General features: G+C 42.0%; 1 protein-coding gene and 1 pseudogene across 1 annotated transcript; one reads left to right on the forward strand and one right to left on the reverse strand.

Annotated features, from left to right (window-relative positions):
• Positions 1-1,663: 1,663 nt before the first annotated feature.
• LOC114613389 (beta-defensin 43) lies at positions 1,664-7,460 on the forward strand. Its single transcript, XM_028758669.1, has 2 exons — positions 1,664-1,754; positions 7,169-7,460. The coding sequence occupies exons 1-2, from the start codon at positions 1,697-1,699 to the stop codon at positions 7,321-7,323; spliced, it is 213 nt and encodes a 70-aa protein (XP_028614502.1). The 5' UTR covers positions 1,664-1,696; the 3' UTR covers positions 7,324-7,460.
• A 6,062-nt stretch (positions 7,461-13,522) lies between these two features.
• On the reverse strand, positions 13,523-14,250 carry LOC114613416 (annotated as a pseudogene).
• Between the last annotated feature and the right edge of the window lie 10,394 nt (positions 14,251-24,644).

Raw genomic sequence — 24,644 nt, forward strand, 5'->3', positions numbered from 1 at the left:
CACCTCAGTCCAAATCTACCACGCAGGGAAGCAGGTATCAGTTGAAAATGTCTCAAAGTCACTAAAATCCCTGCTTTCAGTGTTCCCTAAAGGGCTTCTATTTCTCCTCATAAATTGTATATTATTATACAATATATATATAAATATATTATTGCCAGGTAAACTGTGCTTCAAAAAAACCAAGAGATTGCAGATGCGAGACAACAGTTAGTAAATTCTGAACTCCTGATCAAAGATGGTAAAAACCCAAGCCAGATTGCCCTGAGTGGATGCAAGAGTTATCAACAAGTAGCACCCCCAAGGGCCAGCACAGAGGTTACCCTTGAGCTTCCAGAATGTTGGAAAAGTGGGGGCCCAGGTGCCTCTGTTTCAGTAACTTAGAGGAGGGCAGACCTGAACCTGGGCTTAGAGACAGACACATCCCATCCTCGAGCATTCCTTCCCCTCACTTGTCCTCTTCTAGAATATGTGCGTCCTCTTTCAGGACCTCAAGTCATATTCCCACGTTCATCCAGCATCCTGACAATGACATTTTCAAAGTCTCAACAATCAGGATGAACCTGCAGAGATAACATAACTACATGTTCCATCCATTGAAACCCCCAAACAGGAGGAGTACCCTAGGAAGCGTTGGCAGAAAAAGAACTCCCATTTTAGCGATAGAAAGTTCACAGCCTGTAATGAGTCCATCTGGAAGGCTATGAAGATCATGGGGCTGGAGAGACAGCAGAACAGTTGAGCATGAGTTCATTCCCCAGCATCCACCTCAGATTGTTCACAACCCCATGTAACTCCAATTCCAGGGGAACTGTTGCCCTCTACTGGCCGCTTCAGGCACCTACACTCATGTGCACATTCCTGTACAAAGGCACATACACTTTTTTTAAAAAATTTAAAGTTATAAAGATCACTATCAAGGATATAGACATACTTCATAGTTTCTAAAGTTGGGGTCTCTGTCTTCTGTAAATCATCCCTGGGCCCCTCAGACTACTCTGGTATCCACTATGTTTGTCTCATCAGAACCTAGTAGGTAAGACATTTACTCAGTCAGAAACATTGTGTGCCTCTGTGTGCTTATAACATCTTAATTCTTCCTGTGTAACTTTATAGCTGGGAAGTGTGAACAATTTGTGTTCACTGAGATTTTTAGTATAGAAGTTAGTTGACCTCATTCGGTTATTCAAATGATAGTTGCAACTCTCCCCCCCACCACACATGCACACATACATCTCACTAGCCTATGTATAGTTTTGAATCCGAATGTCTATTCCCCAGAACACTGACAGATCAGCATAATGTCACAACAAGGACTCCTCTTTCCACTACCAGAGAATGAGGGGAATACTTTCCCTCTGTAAGTGGGGCCTTAACTGGCATAGCTCCAGAAACCATGAGAAGACACAGATTGCTAGCTGCATGTCTCCCCACCTTCTCAGCATTGCTGCTTCCCTCCCTGCTCTGTGTTTACCATCTGAGCCTACACCCAGCCAGCATGTCATAAATGTGCTTAAAGCGAGTGATGGTCATGTCCGCTGCATGCTGCCTCCTGGTTCAAAGCCTCATTGGAACACAGAAATGTTCTTGCTACTGAAAGGTTCAATAACCATGAGGCAACTTGCCACTCCTGGGCCAAAATCACAGAGAGGCTCTCCTCATTCCACCCTCTGGTTCTCATTCGCCTCCCTCCTCTGCTATGTGGGTCCTGCTCTCAATCCTGGGGGTCCTCACCTTGTTATCCATAGTTCCTCTGGGTAAGACAAAAGCTTTTCATTCCAGGGGTATGAAAATAGAGATGGAGGAGATACAAGGTATGTGAGAAATTTGAGGAGTTGAGAAAAGGAAGCTGGAGAAGAAGGTGGGAGAGGGGAGATGAGGCTCATCCTGCACCATTGTCCCGGGGTCACAGGATGCTGCCAGCAGCAGGCGAAGGCTTGTCTTATGTGTTTCTTTAAAGTTGGTTGAATTCTCATGGTTTTACTTAATCTGTGTAGGAATTAGATAAGGTAGGAATGGAGGCTCCACCTGAGTTCATTTTAATGTTTATTAGCACTTATTAATTACACATAGTAATGGGGTTCATTGTGACACTTTCATACATGTACGTGACGTAGTTTGGTTATATTCAATCCTTCATCTTGTCTACATCTCAAAGCCCCTTTCCTCTTGCCAGCCAGCCTCCGACCTCTGCCTGCATGGGTTGTTTTGTTTTGTTTGGGGTGATTGTTTTGGTTTGTTAGTTTGTTTGATATGGTGGATTCCCTTGGCTTTGGGTTTTTTGTTTTCGATAACAATATAATTACATCATTTCCCCTTCCCCTTTCTCCCTCAAACCTCCCATACACTCCGCCTTGCTCTCTTTCACATTCACAGCTCCTTTTTAAAAATTAATTGTTGTTGCACATGTATTAGGAATGTACAAATATATATATATATATATATATATATATATATATATATATATATATATGTAAATATACCCTGTTCAGTCTGTATAAGGTTACCAGTATGTCTGCTGTCAGGGCTGACCATTGAGTACTGGATAACCAGCCATGTGCTCTTCCCCGGGGAAGGCTGTTTCTCCCACTCTCAGCACTCCTTGGTTGCCTGTAGTTCTGTGTATAGAGGTCTCTCATGGGCTTTCTTCCCTACACAGTAGCATGTCTGTTACTGTTGTCCTCGTTCAGCTCATGTTTAGGCAGTCATGTTAGTGAGACTTTGTAGGGATAGCATCTGACATTACTATTCAATTTCATAGCAAAATCCCTGTTCCTCTGGCTTTAGAATCTTTCCATCCTGTCTTCCATTATGTTTCCTGAGCCTTAGGTGCAGGAGTGTTTTGTAGATTTATTCCTTGGGACTAGGATCCACAACTCTGCGTTCTGATTGGCTGTGGTTCTCTATAGTGATCTCTGTTTATGTCTTTTTGTTTTTTATTTTTTGGCCTTTCTTTCTTTCTTTCTTTCTTTCTTTCTTTCTTCCTTCCTTCCTTCCTTCCTTTCTTTCTTTCTTTCTATCTTTCCTTCCTTCCTTCCTTCTTTCTATCTTTCTTTCTCTCTCTCTCTTTCTTTCTTTCTTTTCTTTCTTCTTTCCTGTGTGTGTGTGTGTGTGTGTGTGTGTGCCTGTGTGTGTGTTCCAATGAGTCCCGTTAGAGTTGTTTATAGAAGCATGTGAAGCATGTGTCAGAGTTCGCTTGCATGAACACGGGGAAATTACCAGTGGTTATACCAATGAAGCAAATGGTTCTCCCTTCCCCATCAACTAGTAGCTGAGTATAAATACTCAGGAAGGAGTGTGACGCAGTAGCCCTGCTCTCTCATGACAGGATACTGATGGGCCCCATAGGAATCATGCAGGTTGGGCCCTGGGCAGGAGGGGGGCCTATTGATGCAGGTGTCTCTTTTACACATGGATATTCCACTGTCATTTTCCCTCTGCACTGTGACCATCTTTGCAGTCACTGACGTCAGCCCAGGGCAGAGAGGAGCTTCTCTGCCAGACTCTGACAGCAGTGCTGATCTATGGGCCTAAGCAGCTACCTAGAGGGTATTGATGAGTCTGTCATGACCATTAGCAAAACAGCAGCAGCCTTCCGCTAGGGCCAACAACTTCCCCAGCCGCTGGCTTTGGACCAGATTTGCAGCACCATATGTGTTCACAGGACCAATCTTCCTGTGAATCAGGATCAAATCCCATTTGAAAGTGGTTGTTTATTTGTGTGGAAGACTTGCTTCTATTGCACCAGGGGGCTTAGTCTGTACTGTCGTACACAGAGCTTATGGCTGAGTGAGACTGTTGGTGACAACCCTCCCTGAAAGCCTGCACTATGAGGGTGAGCCAGCAGGAGGAAGTGTCATCACTGTTCCAGCCTGATGTTCCTGTGATGAAGGCTCATGGCATTGTCAGAGTCTTACCACTGAGCTCTGGTGGACAATCACCAACAGTCTTACCTTAGTTATTAGCCAAATGCTAAATAATCAATTTAATATTCCAGATTTAAGTTTAAAAATCTACCAGTATTATATAACAAATACCTATACCTGGAATTTCATTATTGCCTGTTGATTTGCCTTTTTGAATGCACACTAGCTGCAATTAAAGATTTCCCTGACCATTGGTATTGCTTTATATTTTTAATGAGTGATAATTTACTCTTTCCAAGTTTGTCCTTAAATAATTTGTGCGTTTGTAAGTTATGAAGCCATTGCCCCCTCTACATTCCACAGACATTCACTTCCTTCTCCCTCTCCTGATGCCCTGGAAGTCTTTCCCACTCTAAACCTTGAATATAGACACAGCAATACAGCCTACAACCCTCTGGTGTGGCTTCTTCCACTCAGAACAATGTTTCCAAGTTCATCTCTGCCTCCGTTCATCATTCCTTCTGTTACTGAAAACTGTTACACTGAAATGAAGAGATTGCTCAGTGGTTGAGAGTGCTTGTGTGACTCCAGGTGTCTACACAATGTCTCACAGCCCTCTGTCACTTCTGTATCACATGTAGCACACACTAAGTGATGACAGATGGAGAGAAAGGTATTCTTCTCTGTGTCAGCAAGGAAGGTCCCCAAACTAATCCCTGGGGGAGTTGGAGACAATGCTGCTGGCTTAGCCTGGTCATATTTATGTGTAGGGCATCTTGAAGAACAGACGGACAAAGCAGGGCCGTAGCAGCAAGGATAAATGAATGCATGCCCCCTGTGCATGTGTCACATACTTTGGTCATTCTGCTCCAGGCTTCATGTAAATGGAACTGTGTTTATGTGGCTTGTTGTATTTGCAAAATTTTACTTCACATTACATTCATGAAATATGTCTGTGTAGTCTCTACGAAGCTGTCCACAGCTATGCTTCATTTAGTTGTAATACTATACAGTATTCCATTTTATGTCCCAGGATTCTTGGGATTCAACATGAACAAATGAATAAATACGTGTGGTAAGCCACATTAGCAAAATGAAGGACAAAAATCCTCATTGATAGATGGAGAAAAGGCATTTGACAAAATTCAGTATCCTTTTTACAGTAAAATTTCTCAGCAGATTGTGTGTAAAGAGAATACACTACAGCACAGTAAAGCCCGCATACCGCAAGCCCATAATACTCAACATGAAAACTTGAAGACTTCTAAAATCAGAGACAGAGATACCTATTCACAGTTTGTGTTAACCCAGGACTAAAAATCCTAGCCAGGGCAAGTAGAAAAGCAAAGAGAGTAACAGCCATTTAAACTAAGAAGAGGTCTAGCTGCCTGTTGCCCCAGGGCCCCATCCAGGCATGGCATCCTCCCCTTCCCGAATCTCCCTCCTGAGCTCTTCCTCCCGATTCACTTCTTTGACAGTCTCCACCCTGCTTAGATGTTTTCGTTTATTCTAGATTCTACATATGGCAGAGAACATGCAAGGCTGGGCATGGTGACACACCTGTCATCTCAGCACTTCGGAGGCTGAGCCAGGAGATTGGCATGAGTTCAGAAATAACCTGGGGTACATGATAAGTACCTGGTCATTCAGGCCTACGTAGTGAGATTCTGCTTCAAACTCCAAAGAAGGAAAAAAGGGGAAGCATTCAATGCTTTCTTTCTGGTCCAGATGCTTTTGCTTAACATGATCTTTTCACTTAATTTCCTGCAAGCGACATCTTCCCGTCCTTCTTCATACCCTGATCCATTTCTTTAACCGCTCATCTGTGGACGAGCACATAGACTGATCCCACAAGGTAGCTGCTGTGAGTGCACTTGAAATAATTTTGCTTCAAAAATTAACCTCGGGCTGGAGAGATGGCTCAGCAGTTAAGAGCACCAACTGCTCTTCCAGAGGTCCTGAGTTCAATTCCCAGCATCCACATGGTGGTTCACAACCATTTGTAATGGGATCTTTTGCCCTTTTCTGGTGTGTTTGATGGCAGCTACGGTGTACTCATGTAAATAAAATAAATCTTAAAGTTTTTTAAAAAATGAATTAACCTGCTTTTTTTCCACCATGGGTAGAAATGTAGAATAAATAATGCTGTCCCTTCTCGGTAGCTGCCTCACTTAAACCTACTCTTTCCAGAGGAAATTGTCGTTTGTCTGTGTTCATCCTTGTGTTTTCTCTCACATTCATTTCTAATGTTGTCTTTCTTACATTCTGAAAATGTTCCCTATTCTTTTCTTAAATCGTGAACTATTTTAAACAACAAAAATAATAAGTAAAGGAGGCCAGAGAGATAGCTCAATGGTTAGGTGCCCTAGCTGCTCTTGCACAGAACCTGACTTCAATTCTCAGAACCTACATGTCAGATCACAATCTGTAACTGCAGCTCCAGGGGATCTGACGCTTTCTTCTGACCTCTGTGGGCACCAGGCATGCACATGGTAAACATGCATGCAGGCAAAACATCCATACATGTCAAGTAAAGTTTTTAAAATTAAATTAAAACTAAAAAAAAAAAGGTCTGGAGAGGTGGCTCAGCACTTAAGACACTGTTTTTGCAAAGATTCTGAGTCTGAGTCACAGCACCCATGTCAAGTGGCTCACAAGCATCTGTAACTCTAGCTCCAGGGGATCCAACATCCTCTTCTGGACTTCATGGACATCCACACAAATGTGGCAGACAGATAGACACACACACACACACACACACACACACACAATTTTTTTCATTAATTAATGTATTCACTTTCTATCCTGAGGGCAGCCCCCCTCCTCTTCTCCTAGTCTCATCCTCACAGGCTCCTCCATGCGTCACAGGCTCCTCCCCGCGTCACAGGCTCCTCCCCGCATCACAGGCTCCTCCCCACATCACAGGCTCCTCCTCACATCACAGGCTCCTCCCCGCATTGCCTCCTCCCCTTCTCCTCAGAAAAAGGGAGGCCTCCCATGGGTGCCAGCCTGCCCTAAGACATCAAGTCACAGCAGGACTAAGTGCATCCTCTCCCACTCAAGCCAGACAAGGCAGCCCAGCTAGGGGAAGGAGATCCAAAGGCAGGCAGCAGACGCAGAGACAGCCTTTGCTCCAGCTGTTAGGGGACTCACATGAAGACCAAGCTGCCATATCCAAATTTTTAAAGTAGTAAAAACTAATCCTTTAAAAAATAATAACCAACCTCCACCCCCACAAACAAACAAACGGGAAACGATAGCAAATAAGCAATACAGTGAAATGTATTTGTCTACTCTTTTCAAAGCCAGAAGTTTCCTTGAGAATCAGGACTGTTCTTCAGAGTTCCGCCACTGCAGGATGAAGTGCGATGCTAACGAATACGCCGTCAGATACTGTGAGGACTGGACCATCTGCTGTCGGGTGAAGAAGAAGGAAGCCAAGAAGAGGAAGATGTGGTGACACGACTCCAGGGAAAGGCTCTGAAAGTATATACAAGTTCCGTGTCCACCTACTAATAAATGGTATGATGAGTAAAGGGGATTTCATGACAATTTCATGCTTGCATGGTCACATGCACATAAATACATGTCTTATCACATCGTGAGTCTGTTTTCATGTGTATAACTTTCAGCACATTGTGTTTTCAACTAAAAACTCCATATATACAAGTTTGGCCTTGGGAATGCTAAATCAAATTAGTGGGTTGTTAAGAGGAGGAGAAACAAAAGAATATTGGGAGGAAGAAGGGCTCAGCAAGAGGGGGATGAGAAGATAAAGGAGAAGGGTGAATCTGACCAACATGTAATATACACATGCATGAAATTGTTAACGAATACATTTTAAAATATTTTAAAATTTAAAAGAAAAAAATACAGTCTTGGGTAAATTATTCACCATTTAGATGTTCTTGTCTGTCAGATGAGATAAGAACACACCTGTAACGAGATGTCATGATGATTACATAAATTAGAATGTGTTACCTGATCTTTCTACACTTGTATAGGACCTTCTTGCTCTGAAGGTTTCTGTTAAGGAGTCCCGTGTTATCTAATACCTTAGTAAGAGTAGGAACCTCTCTCTCGTTCAGTTTTCAACCTGTTAACTATAATATATCATAGAGAATTTCTTTTCTAGCCTTTTCTACTTGGTGTTCTACAGGCCTCTACCTGGATAAGCATCTCAGTATGGATTTGGGAAATTTTTTTCTATGGTGTCACTGAAGATATTTTCTGTGCCTTTATTGTGGTATTCTTCTTCTCCTATGCTCACAATTTGGAAGCTAGGTCTTTTCATGATGTCCCAGAATTTTCTCAATCTGTCTTCTCTCTTGCACTGACCAAGTGAGTGATCTGACACCTCACTTTGTTTTAAATCTCTGAATCTGACACAATCCATTCCACTGCTGGGGTATTCTGCTGTTGTTTTCCAGTTCCAACATCAATTCCATTTGGATTTTTTTCATTTCATCCATCTCCTTGGTTTTTATCTTCTTTTAATTGGAAATTTTAAAAACTCTTTGCCTGGATGTTCTGGGTCATTTTCATTAGGGCACATCACTATGAGGTTTGTGTTTTTCTGGAAGTAATAAATTCTGTGTGTGGTATGTATGTGTGGTGTGTATGTATATGGTGTGTGGGGTGTGTGCTTGTGCAGTGTGTGTGTTGTGTATGTGTGTGGTGTGTGTGTGTATGTGTGGTGTGTGGGGGCGTATGTGTGTGTGGGGTGTGTGTGGGGTGTTTTTATTTCTGCATTGGGATTTGTGCATCTATAATTAGTTTGTTGGTTCAGTTTTTCTTTATTTTGTTCCAATCACCTTTCTTCTTACAGCAGAAGTGTTTGTAATGTTCAGGGTAAGATGATGATTTCTGTGCTTATCTGGTATTGGAGATACAGCTTCTCTCCCAGCTCTTGTTTCTCTGTCACCACTTTAGCCATTCAGTCAAGGAGCCTGGAACAAGTTTGCCCTGACAGTGTGACCTGATCCTGGGTCTCAACACCAGAGAGACCAACTATGGTGTCACAGTCAGGTAGCCGTCAGGGCTCTGGGACTCTGAGCTATGTGTGGTGGCTACTGAGTCTCTGGCAGCAAACAGGCTGGGATCAGTCATAATAGAACTTGAGCCATTAAAGAATACAAGTATCAGCTGGAAATGGTGAAGCATGCTTCTAATCCCAGCACTCAGGAAGCAGAGCTAGAAGGATCTCTGTGAATTTGAGGCCAGCCTAGTCTACATAGCAAGTTCCAAGCCAGCCAAGGCTAGACAGTGACACAAAGAGAAGAAAGAGGGGGAGGGGGGAAGGAAGAAGAGGGAGGGGGGGAAAAGGAGAAGGAGGAGGAAGTAGAGAAAGAGGAGGAAAAGGAGAAAAGGGAAGAAGAGGGGGAGAGAAAGAAGAGGAGGAAGGGGAAAAGGAGAAGAAGGAAGAGGGAGGAAGAGTAGGAGGAAGAGAAGGAAGAAAAAGAGGAGACGGAACAATGACCTATTTGGAGCTATAGAACACTTTGGTAACATGAACCTTCTAACAGTATTAATTCTGTGGCTCCTTCTTTTCTTCTGATGCGTCCTTAAATTTATTTTTCAATTTGTATAGCATGGTGTATCCCGAGACAAGTTCAGGGCGTCGTGTACCCCGAGACAAGCTCAAGGCGTCGTGTACCCCGAGACAAGCTCAGGGCGTCGTGTACCCCGAGACAAGCTCAGGGCGTCGTGTACCCCGAGACAAACTCAGAGCCCTCAGGCTTTGCAGCTGTGAACCGCAGATAGGTTGGTTCAGAATTTTAACTACATACTGACCTCAGGTTGCAACTCCAGGGTAATTCTCAGTTGATGAGACCTTTTCCTGGCCACTCTGGGCAGAGCTGTCTCTCCTAGACTAAGCCAGGCATCTGTCTCTTGCAGCCCTCTTGCTCACCACAGCTGCTTCCCTGGACTGGCCTTCTCCCAGAAGTATGTCCCGCTGAATCAAGTCTCCTGAGTCCTCCATCAGGTCCTGTTGTTACTGTACAGCTATCTCATAAGGTGTCTACCCCTTAGCTTTTCTGTCCACTGCTGACCCATCTACCAGATGAGTTGTTGTCTCACCAAAACCCGGAATTGGATCCGAGGCTTTCGAGGCTGTGGCTAATGAGGACAGAACTACATGGCTTTCAATTGGCTCTACCCTTTGGAAGTGGTCCCCTCCCGCTGCCAGACAGCTACCTGGCTGAAGCTGTTTGGCTTGCATCTCTGTGTCCTGCATTATTTTCTCTGCTCATTTCCAGGCCCTGCCACCCCTTTCCTGGCTGCCAGAAGCACTTCCTCAGTCTTGGTCTTTGTAACGCGGGCTTTTGTCTCATTCTGTCCCTCCCCTTCACACAAAGACAGCCTCTAGGTCACCATCTTATCCAAAAGTTCATTTTCATTAATGGTTCTCCACAGTTTCATTGTGAATGTAGACTGCTTTTATCCATTCATCGGTTGGTGAGCAACGAGGGAGGTCTGTGGGTCAGCGTTGTGGCTTTTGTGGATGGTTCTGCAAGAAGACAAGGATGTGTCCTATCCGTGTGTGTTGCTGACATAGATTCCTTCAGGCACAGACCCAGGAGGAAGCCAGCAGAATCTCACGGTCATTCCACATATAGTGTGTTTCCCAACCTCTGGCCCGGTTTCCATAGCGGCTGCATGAGTTTACTCTCACTAGCAGTGTATAAAAGTTTCCTTCTTTTACAACTTTGCCAGCATTTGTTGTTTGATTTCCTTCTTTATCATTTAAAAAGAATCTTTTTTTTTCATTAAACTGACATAGTATCATGCATTTTTTATAAAAAAATAAAAATCTTGGAAGGATTGTCGTCAAAATGTTATTAAGGTCTCTTGATTTCTATTTTTCTGAATCCTCTAATTTTCACAAATATTTTTTATAATAAATGTTTTTTAAGTCTCAAGAAAATTCTTTCCACATTCTTCTTTTTCCGTATCTTTTATCAGTTCACAGCTATCAGTTAGAATTGTGGCCAACTGCTAACACATGCCCTGGGTTTTTCCTCAAACCAGCACAGAGTCATCTTTGTTAGAGGTGATTCCAATTAACCAGAGTTAAAGAGTGACCTCTGGTAAGTGCCAATTTCAAATGAAATCTCTGCATACAAAACTGTCTATAACTAAGTTTTACGTTAGAAAGTTGACACTGTGTGCTTAGACAAGCCACACTTCTTACCTTCCAATTCCTGGATTATAAGAATTATCCAAGTCATTCTTAAATGACTTAAAATGTTGTCACTATTTCTATATCCAGTGAAAATTCGGCTTTTAGTTACTGTGGAATTTGACAATTCTGGTAAAGGCAAAGCTGACTTTCTTGATTTAAATAAGAAGCAAACTATGTAAGACTGTAAACATTTAACCAGGTGAAAATAAGAATATGCTCCAGTTAGTAATGTGCTATCTAAAAATTCCAGTTTCTGTCTCATAAATAAAAAAATAAATAAATAAATAGTTCTTCTCAGTCACAATACACCTGAATTTGCTATTCACAGTTTAATCAGCCTTCAAACTCTAAGCAATAACCAGTCAGTTTGAAGACGAAGTCCACAACCGCTTCAGAACGGAGTCCAAACCCTCGAACTCTTTACACGCTCCAACATACCACCTGTGATTAGGCTCAATTTGGCAATTATTCAATTGGGGAGAATACCAAGAAAAAACAATTTAAATAAAATCCACCTTACTGGGTGTGAAGAAAAGCAGCTCTGTGGAAGCTAGGAGGGCCTCTGATGATGCATAGTTTGTGATGACCCTGACAAGAATTACAGAATGAGCAGTAAGCTTCACATTGTCCAGACTGCATTAGCAATCATGTGAGAAAGTTCTGGAATGTTTACATTTAAGTCTAAAACCCTAGGTACTTGCTTAAACAATTCTTCCTAAAACTACAACAGACCTATGTCATGAACTCTGTGTGTGTGTGTGTGTGTGTGTGTGTGTGTGTGTGTGTGTTGTGTAAGTGTTAATTAATGGAAGTAAGAATGTATGAAAACTCAACCCTTTAGGATACTGGCTGTATTCCAATGGATAACCGACTTTAATCTTTTTACTTCAATTACCCTTTTTAATTCACTAAAGTTGTACAAACCCCAAAAGGTCTATTAAGAACATGTATCATGTTAATGAAAAGCATTACATTTTCTTAAATTAACTCCTCAGGGGTGGGGGGGGGGAATAAGAACCAATGGTACAGGACCACAACATGGGACACCAGAAATGGGGGCTCTCTAAAGATGTTTACATGTGCTGTAGCTTCACACAAAATTATGACAATAACTAAGACTTTTAAAAATTATGCAAAAAAAACCCTTAAACACAAAGTAGTATCATGGGACCAAAATTCATTTTAATAATTTTTATTATAAGTATATTTTAAAATCATAAATGGGGTTTGTAACCCCAAGCCAAACACATAATCTTCCCCTCATAGTCTGGCAAGCCATTCCAGACCATACTTTTCAAACCCTGTCTTCTTTGCTGCTTTTCAGGCTTCTGAGGCCCCAAACTGTGTTTGACTCTTGCTGGAAAGTACTTTCTGAAAAACTGTCCATCGAACACAAAGAATGGTTTGCATTTAGACATGAGCTGTGTGGAAAAACCATTAAGTCCCTGTTAAGAATTCACTTGCTTTTAAAATAATAGACCCAGCACTGTTCTCTATGACACTGCAATGATCATAAGACATAGGACGTAAATGATCAAGTTAAATTACTTTCACATATTCGGGTGACGCAGCCTGCACCTACTTCATCTTTTCTATGCAAAGTTGTTATTAAATTTTACTGGCAGGGGAGGGAGGATCCCAGGTGTTACTTGAAAGAGGACCAGGCTACTTTAGAGGGAAGAGCTTCCATGGTAACGTCTCTCAAATGTTCATTTTAAATAAAAAGCTAGTGGAAATATTTTGGGGTACTATGCAGCATTTTACTCTTTGTGCCAACAAAGGCGTCAAACATCGTTTTAGGAAGTTTTCCATCTTTGAGATGATCATTATTTAGTTTGTGACTGCTTAATTCAACATTTAAAAGTTTTATCTTCTGTACTTCGGTATTTTGCAATTTCTTTTTCAAATGATCTTTACAACCCAGAGCACAGGCACAAAGTGGTACTAGCAAGTCACGTTGCTTACAGAGCAACGAAAATGGCCAGAAATCTGATGATAGACGTTCTGAACGTAAGCAAGCCTTCAACGTGTGAGTACAGAATTCCACTCCGCTGAATCTCCCTCAAAATGAGAATAATCCCATTTAGTAAGTCAGTATGTTATTCTTAAAAATTAAAGTTTGGTCACTAGGATAACCCGAATTACAAAAATTACCCCCAATCCTCTTCAACTCTTCAAACAATTAAGCCAGCTTCAATCACCCCCTGTACTGCCCACGAAATCAGGAAAATGATAGCGCCTGAGCCTTTTAAATCTGAAGGTTCAGTTCCTTTTCCTGCTCCATTCTCTACTGCTTTCCTCCTGTTTCTTTCCAAACACAAATGTACACTCCTGAGTAAGACACTTTTTTTTGTCTCCGATGATAAATTATAAGGAATATGAACTAGATGTGCACAGAGTTTTGTAGGTACTTTGTAAACATCCGTGTCACTTGGATCCAAAAGCCTGAATCAAATCGAATCAACAGGGACCATTACTTTTCCAGTCGCGGCTCACTCGCTGCATACTGCCAAAGAACCAAGTCCTCTTAATGGATGCTCAGGTGAGAGGGTAAGATGTTCTCAGCCAGTCTGATTTGCCATGGGAGAGAGCCTAACGAGCTGTCCACACAGAACCAAACATCCGGTACTAAATCTGGATCAGGGATGCTGTGGGAACGAAACAAGCTCACACATTCAGATCCGTAGCTCTCCGTTGTTGCTACGCCACAAAGTGGCAAAAGTCCTGGACGGCTCTCACAAAATCTGCTTTACAGTCTTCTGGACACAGCACCTGCACTACCATCCAGCAGTTTAAAACTAGATCCTCTTTGTCGTTGCTCTCTGCCAACTCTGCTGAGTATCTGGAACAATCTAAGCCCCAAAGTTCCTGTTGTCGTTTTGAAATTTCCTCCATCAATCTGAAATTATTCCTCCTGAAAACACCTTGGTGATCATAGACGCTAACATAGGAGATCCCCAAGGCCATGCACCACACCACGATGCTTGCCACTTCAGGGAAGCTGTGCTCCAGCTCCGTGATCAGCAAGCTTGTCCGTGCGCACCGGCAGCTTGTGCAGTGTCCACTTGTGCTGTCCAAGCGCCAGTGCAACCCTATGTGCACCGCTGCCGGCGTGGGGCCCCTGTCCAGATACCAGTGTGAGTGCGGATGCGGGTGAGGGTGTGGACAGGGTCGAGGGTTTCCGTGGTCGGCCAGAAGCATGGGGAGCCACCAGCGCTAGCTCCAGGGGCCAGAGCGCATGCGCAACACTGAGACCACTCAGTGCAGGCAGAGGAGTGCGTGTAGTGTCCAGCGCTTGGTGCAGGGCAATCATCCTGAGAGTCAGGTGCTGCCTCCTTCTCAGGGCCCACGCACACAGATGTGACCTGCCCCTGCAGCCCCACCCACACTGCTGTGCGACTGATGTATGATAGCCACAAGTGAAATGGGATCTAGAGACGCTTTTTCTAATTGTAAGAAGTGTGTGTGTGTGTGTGTGTGTGTGTGTGTGTGTGTGTGTTATGTGCTTGCATGTATTTATATGCACCACGTACATAAAGGAGCCTGTGGAAGCCAAAATAGGGAGCGCTCCTATAGAACCAGAATTAGCACTATGAGACGCTCAGGATCCTGAGAATCTAACTCGGGTCCTCTGCAAGAGAATTGCAGGTAGTTGATAAATTGTCTCTCCAGTCCCTGGAATGTAGTTTTGATTTTTCTATCTTCCTAACAGATAAAAAGACTGAACACTTTTCAGAAATATACTGGTCATTTAGATTTATTTTTGAAGACTGAAATAACTCATTTATTCATATATAAATGGATCCTTTTAGAGTGAGGAAGCTTAAGTTTTGTAATATCATAGTGTTGACACTGTATTTAACCTCCTGGGACAATTCCATTCCTCCTTTAGAGTAGATTTCTATCTGACCTTTAGCAGTTTCCTTTGCCTAGTGTTGACAAAAGCCTCTTCCTTAGTGAGCTTTCCCGAATTGCACCTTATAAAGTTTGTAGCCCAAGAGCAGATGGTTCTAGACACTTTATAGTAAGCCATTTAACTTCTATACTAACTACTAGAAAGACTCTGGTGGGTGGACATGGGTGTGGTGTGTTCCTAAGGATGTTCTTTCAGTTACTGCTGTCCAACGTTCTTATTGTTTAACCAAGGCAATGTTCTAAACTTTGGTCATTTTACCCCTGGGCTTCCAAGTAAGCTTTAGTATTTAAAGTAATTGGGCTGGAAATCGCTTGAACCACATAAAAGGCCTGATTTTGTGTTGGGTCAACAGTCTTTCGTAGAAGCTTAACAGCTCTACTTGCTGACTCTAAAACTAGTTCACTCTTACTTAATACACCTTCATTTTTAGTCCTGAATCTTCATTTAGAGTTCTAGAAAGGAAAGATTTGGTGCAAACTCATGGGTATTTTTTCCTTTCCAGCTTTAAATGTCTTTCTAGTCTACTTTTAGAAGCTGGGTCTCAGACATAGTTAAACATAGAAGATACTCATATTAACTTACTAGTTTTCACCGGGCAGTGGTGGTGCACACCTTTAATCCCAGCACTTGGGAGGCAGAGACAGGTGGATTTCTGAGTTCGAGGCCAGCCTGGTCTACAGAGTGAGTTCCAGGACAGCCAGGGCTACACAGAGAAACCCTGTCTCAAAAAAAAAAAAAAAAAAAAAAACAACTTATTAGTTTTCATTGCTGTGGCAAAATCCCTGAGGAGGAGGCCTCTTAAAGGAGGAAGTGCTTGTCTTGGCTCACACTTAAGAGATTCCAGTCGTCAGTCACATAGATCCTTGCTCCTGGGGGAGGATGACCAGGCAGAGCGCAGGGGCAGGGAGCATGTGACAGCAAATCTGCCGACCTTGGAGTAAGGAGATATTTTCAAGGAGGAAGTATATTCTCCAAGGGCAGAGAAATCACAGAGGCAGGCAACAATTAAACGTTAGTAACTGTCACTACACGTTATGAAAGATATGAGTGACATAAATAGAGCCGGGAAGATGGCTCAGTGGATAAGGAGCTTGTGCCAAACATGACAGCATGGTTTCTGTTTCCTCACATAGTGAACAGAGATAACCAGGGGCTGGAGAGGCAGCTCGCTCCATTGCTAAGAGCTCTTGCTGTTCTTTTAAAGGACCTGAGCTCAATTCCCAGCACCCACACCAGATGATTTACAGTTGCCTGGAACTGCAGCTCTAGGAGATCCTGCACTGTCATGCATGTGCACACACACACACACACACATATACACAGATACACACACACATCATATACATATATATATGTATATATATGTATATATATATGCACATATATAAACCCACAAGTACACATACACAAAAAAAACCAAAATAAATCCTTTAAAAAAGTAAGGAAGGAAGAAAGGAGAAAGAAAGGAGAGAGCCAACTCTCACAAGTTGTTCTGTGGCCTCCACATGTGTACAACGGTGCATATGTGCGCTCATGTGAGTAATATAAGTGTAATAAAATAAAAAGTAATAAATACTGTTGAGTTTTGCATGTTGACTTATTATTTAGTGATCTCTTGCTGAGATCACTTATTTTCTATTCAGTTTTCCAAGACAGGGCTTTTCTGTGTATATTTAATTTCATACATGTAAAATTAAAAAGTAATAAAAATTTGAAAGTAATGTAAGTGATAGATATGAGGAAATATCTTTCTTGCTGTCTAATCCTTTATGGAAATACTGTGTTTATCAGCAAATAATTTACATCTCAAGGAACTAAACATCAAATGTCATCTCCCCAGTTTACTCTGCTGTCTATTCTTCCTGGTTCTTTTCAACATCAATTACAGACGGGTACGTGATAGAGAACATGTAGGTGAAGCAACAAATCAGTTAGTGTATAGTGCATGTGCCACTTGTAAGCGACATATAAACTTTGTTGAACACAAATAAGTATATAAATGACTCAGGATAAGAAATCTTAGAAACTAGGTGAAGAAGGCAGCTTCCTCAATGGAATTTAAAACAAAAAAACAAAAACCCTGACAGCTGACATTATACTTAATAGTGAGACACTGGCTGTGTTGCCATAGACTCAAACAGAAGGCAGAGGGGGTCTCCCCAGAGATGGCTCAGAGCTTCAGAGTACTGACTGCTTTTCCAGAACCCAGAACCCCCATGGTGACTCACAGCTATCTGAAACTTGAGTTCCAGGAGATCTCATGGCCTCTTCTAGCATCACAGACATACATGTAGACATACATGTAGACAAAATAAACTCATACACATATAGATAATGAAAAGGAAAAATATACCTGTTTTCAAAACTCTTACTCAGTGTCCTGCCTGGAGTAGGGGCTGGGGGTGGGGGGGATTACTAATCAGTGTGGTGAGGAGGAAAAGTCAAATCCTACTGTAGTTTTCAACTAATCTCTACTCAAGACATCCCAGAGGTAGCAGCACGCTCCTCATTCTGGGTTCCCAAATGACACACACACACACGGCCTTATATTTTAATATGCCTTAAAAAGCTCAATGGCTGGGCCACTTCCAAACCTCTACATGGCTGGTGTACTTTTCAATAATCCCAACTTATCACTTACCAAAACCTATATTCCACCTTTACTGCCCCAGACCCAGACCAGCAGCCCTCATGGACCATGATCCCTGGTTCTCACATGTTTACTGTGTCCTCTCTTCTGTACCTCTAAGGCTGGTCTTTACTCCTTTTTTGGCATGGTGTCTCTCTCTCCCCTCCTGCTCCTTCTTCAGTCCCTTGTCCAGGAATCCTAAAGTCTCGACTCTGTCTCCCTGCCCAGTCATTGACTGCTGGCAACCAGTCAAAATCAACTAGGGGCAGGGTCCCTCAGTGTCTTATGTGTAGACATGTGCATTTTTGTGTAATTTGGGGGACCAAAGTAACATAATAATATAAGTAGTACTAGACTAAATCTACAGCAAAATCCCACAAATTAAATTTAAAAAAAGCATCTCTTATCTAAGGGTGTGATGGCTACATAGACTATCTCAAGGCATCTATTAAAAACAACTATGGGAACTAAGAAGTGAGTTCATGCCTGGCAGTGGTGGGGCACAGCTTTATTCCCATCACTTGGGAGGCAGAGGCAGGCGGATTTCTGAGTTTGAGGCCAGCCTGGTCTACAGAGCTAGCTCCATGACTGCCAGTGCTACATAGAGAAACTCTGTGTTGAAAAACCAACTGTATTTCTAGAAAACATCTATTGATAGTAGCACCAGCTACTTTATCATAGACAGAGAGATCTTAAGGCTCACAAGCTTAGAAAATTATGGGACTCACAAAGCCATCACAAAGCCATCACAAATCCCATCTTGAAGGTTATATACACAGTGAAGATTCCAGGAGATGCTTCAGTGGCCCTCCCTATAGGTTTGCAGGAAGCTACAGGGATGCAACTTTCTTGAGTCATTACCCATATTGGAATGGGCTTCTTGGTGATGCACCTGCCTGAGGGTCTACCCCTAACCCTGTAAGAAACTCCAATAAACTCAATGGCTCATCAGTCTTGGACAGAATCATCTCTTGGTTGTGTCATTGGTGCTCTGTCTGGGTCAAACAGACATCTACTTTCATATCCCTAGAAAATGTCTCACAACACAGTTGGAGCCTGAACACAGACAGACAAAACCAAAGATGGAGAAAGGAGGAGCACTTGCATGGTCCCTGCCATGGGTGATAAGGCTGTATCTCAGGCTGATCTGTTTGGTGGTGAAGCAATCATGAGGGCAAGCTCAATTTGGCTGCCGGTACTGAAGGCTGTGACTTGTTGCTAAAGCGGCAACAAGTATGATCTCTGTTATGAGACATGCAACCAGTGCCAAGTCTTCTGCACATGAAGCATCTCAGGGTGCCATGAAGACACATAACTTACTATGGTGCAAAGAAAGAGAAGTCTGACATTCTCCCTGTTCTACCTTGTGCTTTATTGGGACACTCAGCAGAACAGAGAATGCTCTCTATATACAGAGAGGCTATGTATATCAAGAGTCTATATACATACTCTTAATAAATAGAGTCCACCACACAGATACATAGATGTGAAATCTATGGGTCAATAAGTACACAAGGGCCTTGATACTGGCCCAAGATTGGAAACTATGATACTCTGCATCTGAGCTACTTGAATGGAAGAAGACTTTTAAACAGAAGTGAGAGAGCTCCTCACAAGCCTGGCCCGTGAAATCACAGGGCATGGTGACAGGTGGAATCAGTCTGAGGATTGCAGAATTATAGAAGTGGCGTGATATAGCTACTTCCCCTTCCTCATGACAAAAGCTGGGTAGTATGAGCTGATGTGAAAGCATGCCTCCCACCAGCCATTCGGGACACTTGGTTAGTGCTGGCCGTGGTCAGGACGAGTGGACATGGCTGAGAAAGCTGGGCAGGGGAAGGCAGCGTTCGATTTCCAAAGTTACTTGACCTGGCAGAAAATGAAGTGCAAGTTAACTCCTGGCAGTGTCGGGAGTGACGCAGGACTTTAGTGACTTTGCTAAGGCCCATGACGGGCTATGACTGCCATGAGACTGGACACACTGTGAAACATTGGACTGATTTGGACTGGCACATAAATTGGGTTTTAGGTGCTAAAGAATTCAAGACGAAATGGGGCAGGGACACCAGATGACGGAGCCTGCATGGGTTTCAAAAGCAAATGTGACAAAATTTGTATTGAGTTCCCAAGGAAAACTTTTGAAAGAAAAACCAAGTGCCAAGCTAGTGAGCCTCTGAAAGGCTTTAAAGCCTGGGCACCATTTACCAAGGGGAATAAAAGAGGGAGTGAATGACATAATAGAACAAGTTGGGTTTTTTTTTTAATTAAGCTTAACCTAGATTTAAAGAGTTGTTTTCCACAGAGAATATGTGATATAAAATTTTCCTCTGCCAAAAATATGTATACTTGGGGCACCATTGTTTACACAGTCCGGAACCCTTACACAACTGGGTAGAGCTAGAGAGTGAACGTCCTGCAACCAGCCTGTCAGAATTTAGAGATGACCCCAGCAGCAGGCAGGGCTATTGAGAGCACAGCCACGAGGATGGTTAGGGGGGTTACTCAGCTCTTCCTCCAGTGCTCACCAACAGGAATTTGGTCTCAGGTTTACACCATTGGCTCTTTGGTCTCAGACCTTTGGACTTAGGCTGAGTTAGAGTTCCCAGCTTGTGGATGGAAGGGGCCTGAACTTCTCAGCCTCTAGAATCACATGACTTAAGTTTGCCGAATAAACACACGAACAGATTATCAGAATGCTTAATCGCTAGGGAACCACAGAGGTCAGAATGAATTAACACTGCATATGCCAGTAAGGGTAATTGTTTTTAAATGGAAGTACCAAGTATTGGTAAGAATGAGGACCGATGAACACTCTTCTCTCTGCTGGTGGAAATGCAAAATAGTGTAGTTTGGGAAATAAGATTAAATATATAGGTTTTTTTTTTTACCTTAAAAACCTTACTCCTAGTCTGTAGCATGTAATTATTAAAAAAAAAAAATCCACGCTGAAGCCGGCTACTCACCAGCAGCAGTGGTCTCCCTGCCCCCATGGCTATCCCCAAGCAGCAGTCTGCCCAGTTTCCCACTGCCAAACCCAGTTTCCAGAGGTTCCACTGCCTAACCACTCCTACCTTCCCTGTTAGCCCCTGCGGCTAGCCTGCCAAGACTTGCAGCTGCTGGCTCTAAACTCCTTCGCCCCATTAAATGAAAACTCCAGAGGCTTGTAATTTATCAACCAGATTTATAACAGTAGATCATCAACCCCCAAAATGCCCCCACAAAGAACTCAAAACTCAATTGATATAAATACAAACTGCACACCTAGATGGGGCAAATGCACCCTACATTACTCTATTGTCCTTCAATGCTATCCACAGCTACTTGTGTCTCTTTCAGGCCACATGAATCAGGTTCATCTTCTTCCTCCATCTTCTCTCCATCCTTCTACCCTCTCTCTGTCCCCTCTCTAAAACTTTTAGCCCCGCTTTCTTTTTCCATTGCCCAATCACAGGTTCTAGCCTTATATTTCACTTGACCTCACCTACGTACAGAGAACAATCTGCATTTTCTTCTTTTTGTCCAATTAAAAGGCTCTTTTCTCTCAGATATAAATTGAGCACAACTATTACCATTCTATAATTTATAAAGTATAAGATATACCTAACACCCAGTCCATCATTTTTGTCAAATAAAGCACTTTGTCATCTATCCTAACTTAAAAAGGCTTATAATGTTACACCTGACTTATGTCCTAGTTTTAGATTGCATATCATCTGAAAAACATCCAATCAAATCTATATCATCTTTCTCAATGCTAAACAGCTTAGGTTGGCTATGAGACTGCAACCAGTCTTCAACACCGTCAGAAATTCAAGACCGACTAACATTACCTGAAAATAAAAGGAGCACAAAACCTAGCTTCTAATACTTAGCCAATTTATTGAGACTGCTGATCGCTTGGACAGTCCCGCTTTCCTCAAAACATGGGAGCATCAGTCTTCAGCCTTCTGGTCCAGGATCATCTGACGGACCTTCGTAATGCAGAATTTTGAAGGGTTAATTACCCTGTCTTGGCAAAGATTATCAGTCGACTATTCCGCATAGTGTGTCCTTTTTCTGGACAGTATTTTGTCTGTAGATGAATTGAGGCAATTCTTGCCTAGTGGCTGTCTCACTACAACTGGAGGAACTCCACTGATGCTCAATTTTTTCTTTGAATTCAAGAAAAGGGGTGCTCTCAGGAGCAGACATGTCTCTAGTCAAATGATCTTTAATAATGAAATGGCCGTAAACATCATATTCTGTGGACTTCTGACACCTTTGAAGACTATCTATCTACACAAAGCATCTCTGAACTGTTAGGCCTTGACTACTCTCAGTCATTTCTAATTGAAATATCTTGAAAACACCCTAACATTTAAGTCAGAGTCATGAATTTGCTATCTGGCCCTTAACTCATATGCTTACTCATCTAAGATCAGTTTGTAATGGCAGTTAGAGAAGGACTGGGTCTAAGCTTTGAATCCTTAAATGTATTATGTAGATACAATGCCTATATGCGAGTAACAATGTTAGTCTCAATTTTTACATCAATAAACAAATTCATACCAATGAAAACTTTAAATTTGTATCAATTAAATTCTGTACCAATGTAAGAGATTATAACTTCAACTTTGTATCAATGATAAAGATTTCTACTAAGGAAGGATAAGGCTATGCAGTGTTTTAATGTATATTCTCTCCAACCTGGAGATGGAAAAATATGGTTATAGATAGATGCTCAGAAACATCTTTATATCTGCCCCAAACATACAAGTCACATGATTTTTATCTGTTAAACAGATGAACATTATAAGTTGGGTTTCTTTAATACAAAGAAGTAGTCTTCATGGATATAGTCTGGTATGCAAACAGATTGGAGTTGGCCACTCACCTCAACAGCTAAGTGACAAAAGTCTACTGTTCCTCTTAGAAGCACAGAGACTGAGACCATGAGAAATGAGCATAGTTTTATTTATTTATTTTTATTGGATATTTTATTTGTTTGCATTTCAAATGTCATCACCTTTCCCCATTTCCCCTCCCAATAACCCCCTATCCCATCCTCCCTTCTCCTTTTTGCTTTTATATCATTTTAATTAAATGCAAGTATTAAGGTCAGTTCTAGGTTGAGGGACTAGCAATACAATAGATCCAAATAGCCAAGGAACAAGAAAGACAAACACAAATAGTCAAAGAACAAGCAAGGAAATAAACAAAATTCCATGAACACTCCCGTGATCACTGTTTCTAAGGGCTTATCAGGATGACCAAAATATCTGAGCCAACTTCCCTGTCCTAGCCCAAAGTCATTTTCATGTCTGAAGCCTACTTCCTTGTTCTAGCCTAAAATTTCGATTCCTGAAATTACTTCTTTGTTCTAGCCTAATGTCAGATTCCTACCTGAAGCCTACTTCCTTATCCTTGGCCAATGTCATATTCCTTCCAAGCAGCCCATTTCCTTGTCCTTGGCTCATGTCAGATTTTTGCCAAGCAGCCCCAAGGGCTCTCTGCCTCTCCCCTTTTTTATTTCATTAACAAGACAGAGCCAAAAAAAAAAAAAAGACAGAAAGAAAGAAAAAAAAGAAAAAAAAACAAGACAGAGCCTGTCTGTCTTAGGTCATTCTGACAAGAATGCCTTCCTTACCCATCATGGAATATGCATTATCAAAAGCAATGCATTTATGTCTTAGGTTGGTAAGGCTCTGTGCAGAATCTTACACTTCCTTGGCTTACCAGACTGTTAATTTAATAACTCTATCTGGGGGTCCATTTTCATGTTCAAGCCATGTACTTTGGCTGCCAACATGTTGATGCTGTTAAAGACATGCTTTAACACAATAGGCAGGAATAAAAGTATTCCCAGGACAAAAAGGGTTAGCATGATCAAGCTATATATGCCATTCTTGAAGCTTGACCAAAATAGAAATATTGACCTCTGGCCATGGGTAATTTTATCAGCAGTATCTGCCATATCAACACTCAGCAGAGCAGCATTCTTGAAATTTATAAGCTCACTATGTAAAGGTAAAACATGTGTTAGAATTATGTGTTAGAAATGTGTTAAAATTATGCCAAATATACTGCAAGTATCTTTAAACTTTTTCCTAATTATATGACTACCACTGTAAATTTTAGAACTAAACAAAAATCTGAAAGGAGAAGTTGATGGCAGGACAATATTAGTAGAATGATTTCAATGTCCACTTTTCACAATGGATAGAAAATCCAGAAGCCAGGTGTGGTGATGCATGCCAGTGATCACTGGGGAGATGGACCCAAGGCCTCACACATGCTGGGCAAGTGCTCTACAAACTGAGCTGTATCCCCAACCCAACAGAAACAGTTAAGTGATGTAGTCATCATACTCAGCAGTAGAAAATCCCCTGTGCCTTATAAACTGCAACATACTCACTACTTCGATTTAGGTATTTTCCAAATGACTTTTATTTTTACTATTTTTCCATCAAATCATGAACAAGCACATCGTGAATAAAAATACATAGGCAAGTGCCCTAGCCTCCAGCTGTGCCCCAGTCACAAGCAAAGACGTAAGACCATTTAGTAAACATCTATTAATCAGAGGTGAAATACAGATTCAGTTACCATGTATCATTAGTATACATACCCCAGAGTGGGTAAGGGATAGAAAACACTAGCCAAGATCCAGAATATTTAGTAACAACATAGAGAATGGAAATTTGTGCAAGCAATCTGAAAGACAGAGGTGAGATTTCTGGGTCCGCAAAGACACGTGGATCTACTAAAACCAAATGTGACCTATAAAAAAAAAAAAGGAAGAAAGAAATATTTATCACAACACTATAAAAGCTCCAAACTGGAAACTATAGACATAATCATTTAACTACACAAGAATAGTTACAGGCATGTCTGCAGACATATACTGCACACTGTTGGGTGCAATGCAGTTACATGGTACAATGGAATGCATTTCAGAAGTCTGACCTAAAGAAGTACCAGGCTGGGCTGGGAAGGCCTGAGCTCTGTCTGTAGCCCCATAAAACTCTCTCTCTCTCTCTCTCTCTCTCTCTCTCTCTCTCTCTCTCTCTC

The sequence above is a fragment of the Grammomys surdaster genome, unplaced genomic scaffold (assembly GCF_004785775.1).
Source record: "Grammomys surdaster isolate TR1022 unplaced genomic scaffold, NIH_TR_1.0 126219, whole genome shotgun sequence".
Taxonomy (NCBI): Eukaryota; Metazoa; Chordata; class Mammalia; order Rodentia; family Muridae; genus Grammomys; species Grammomys surdaster.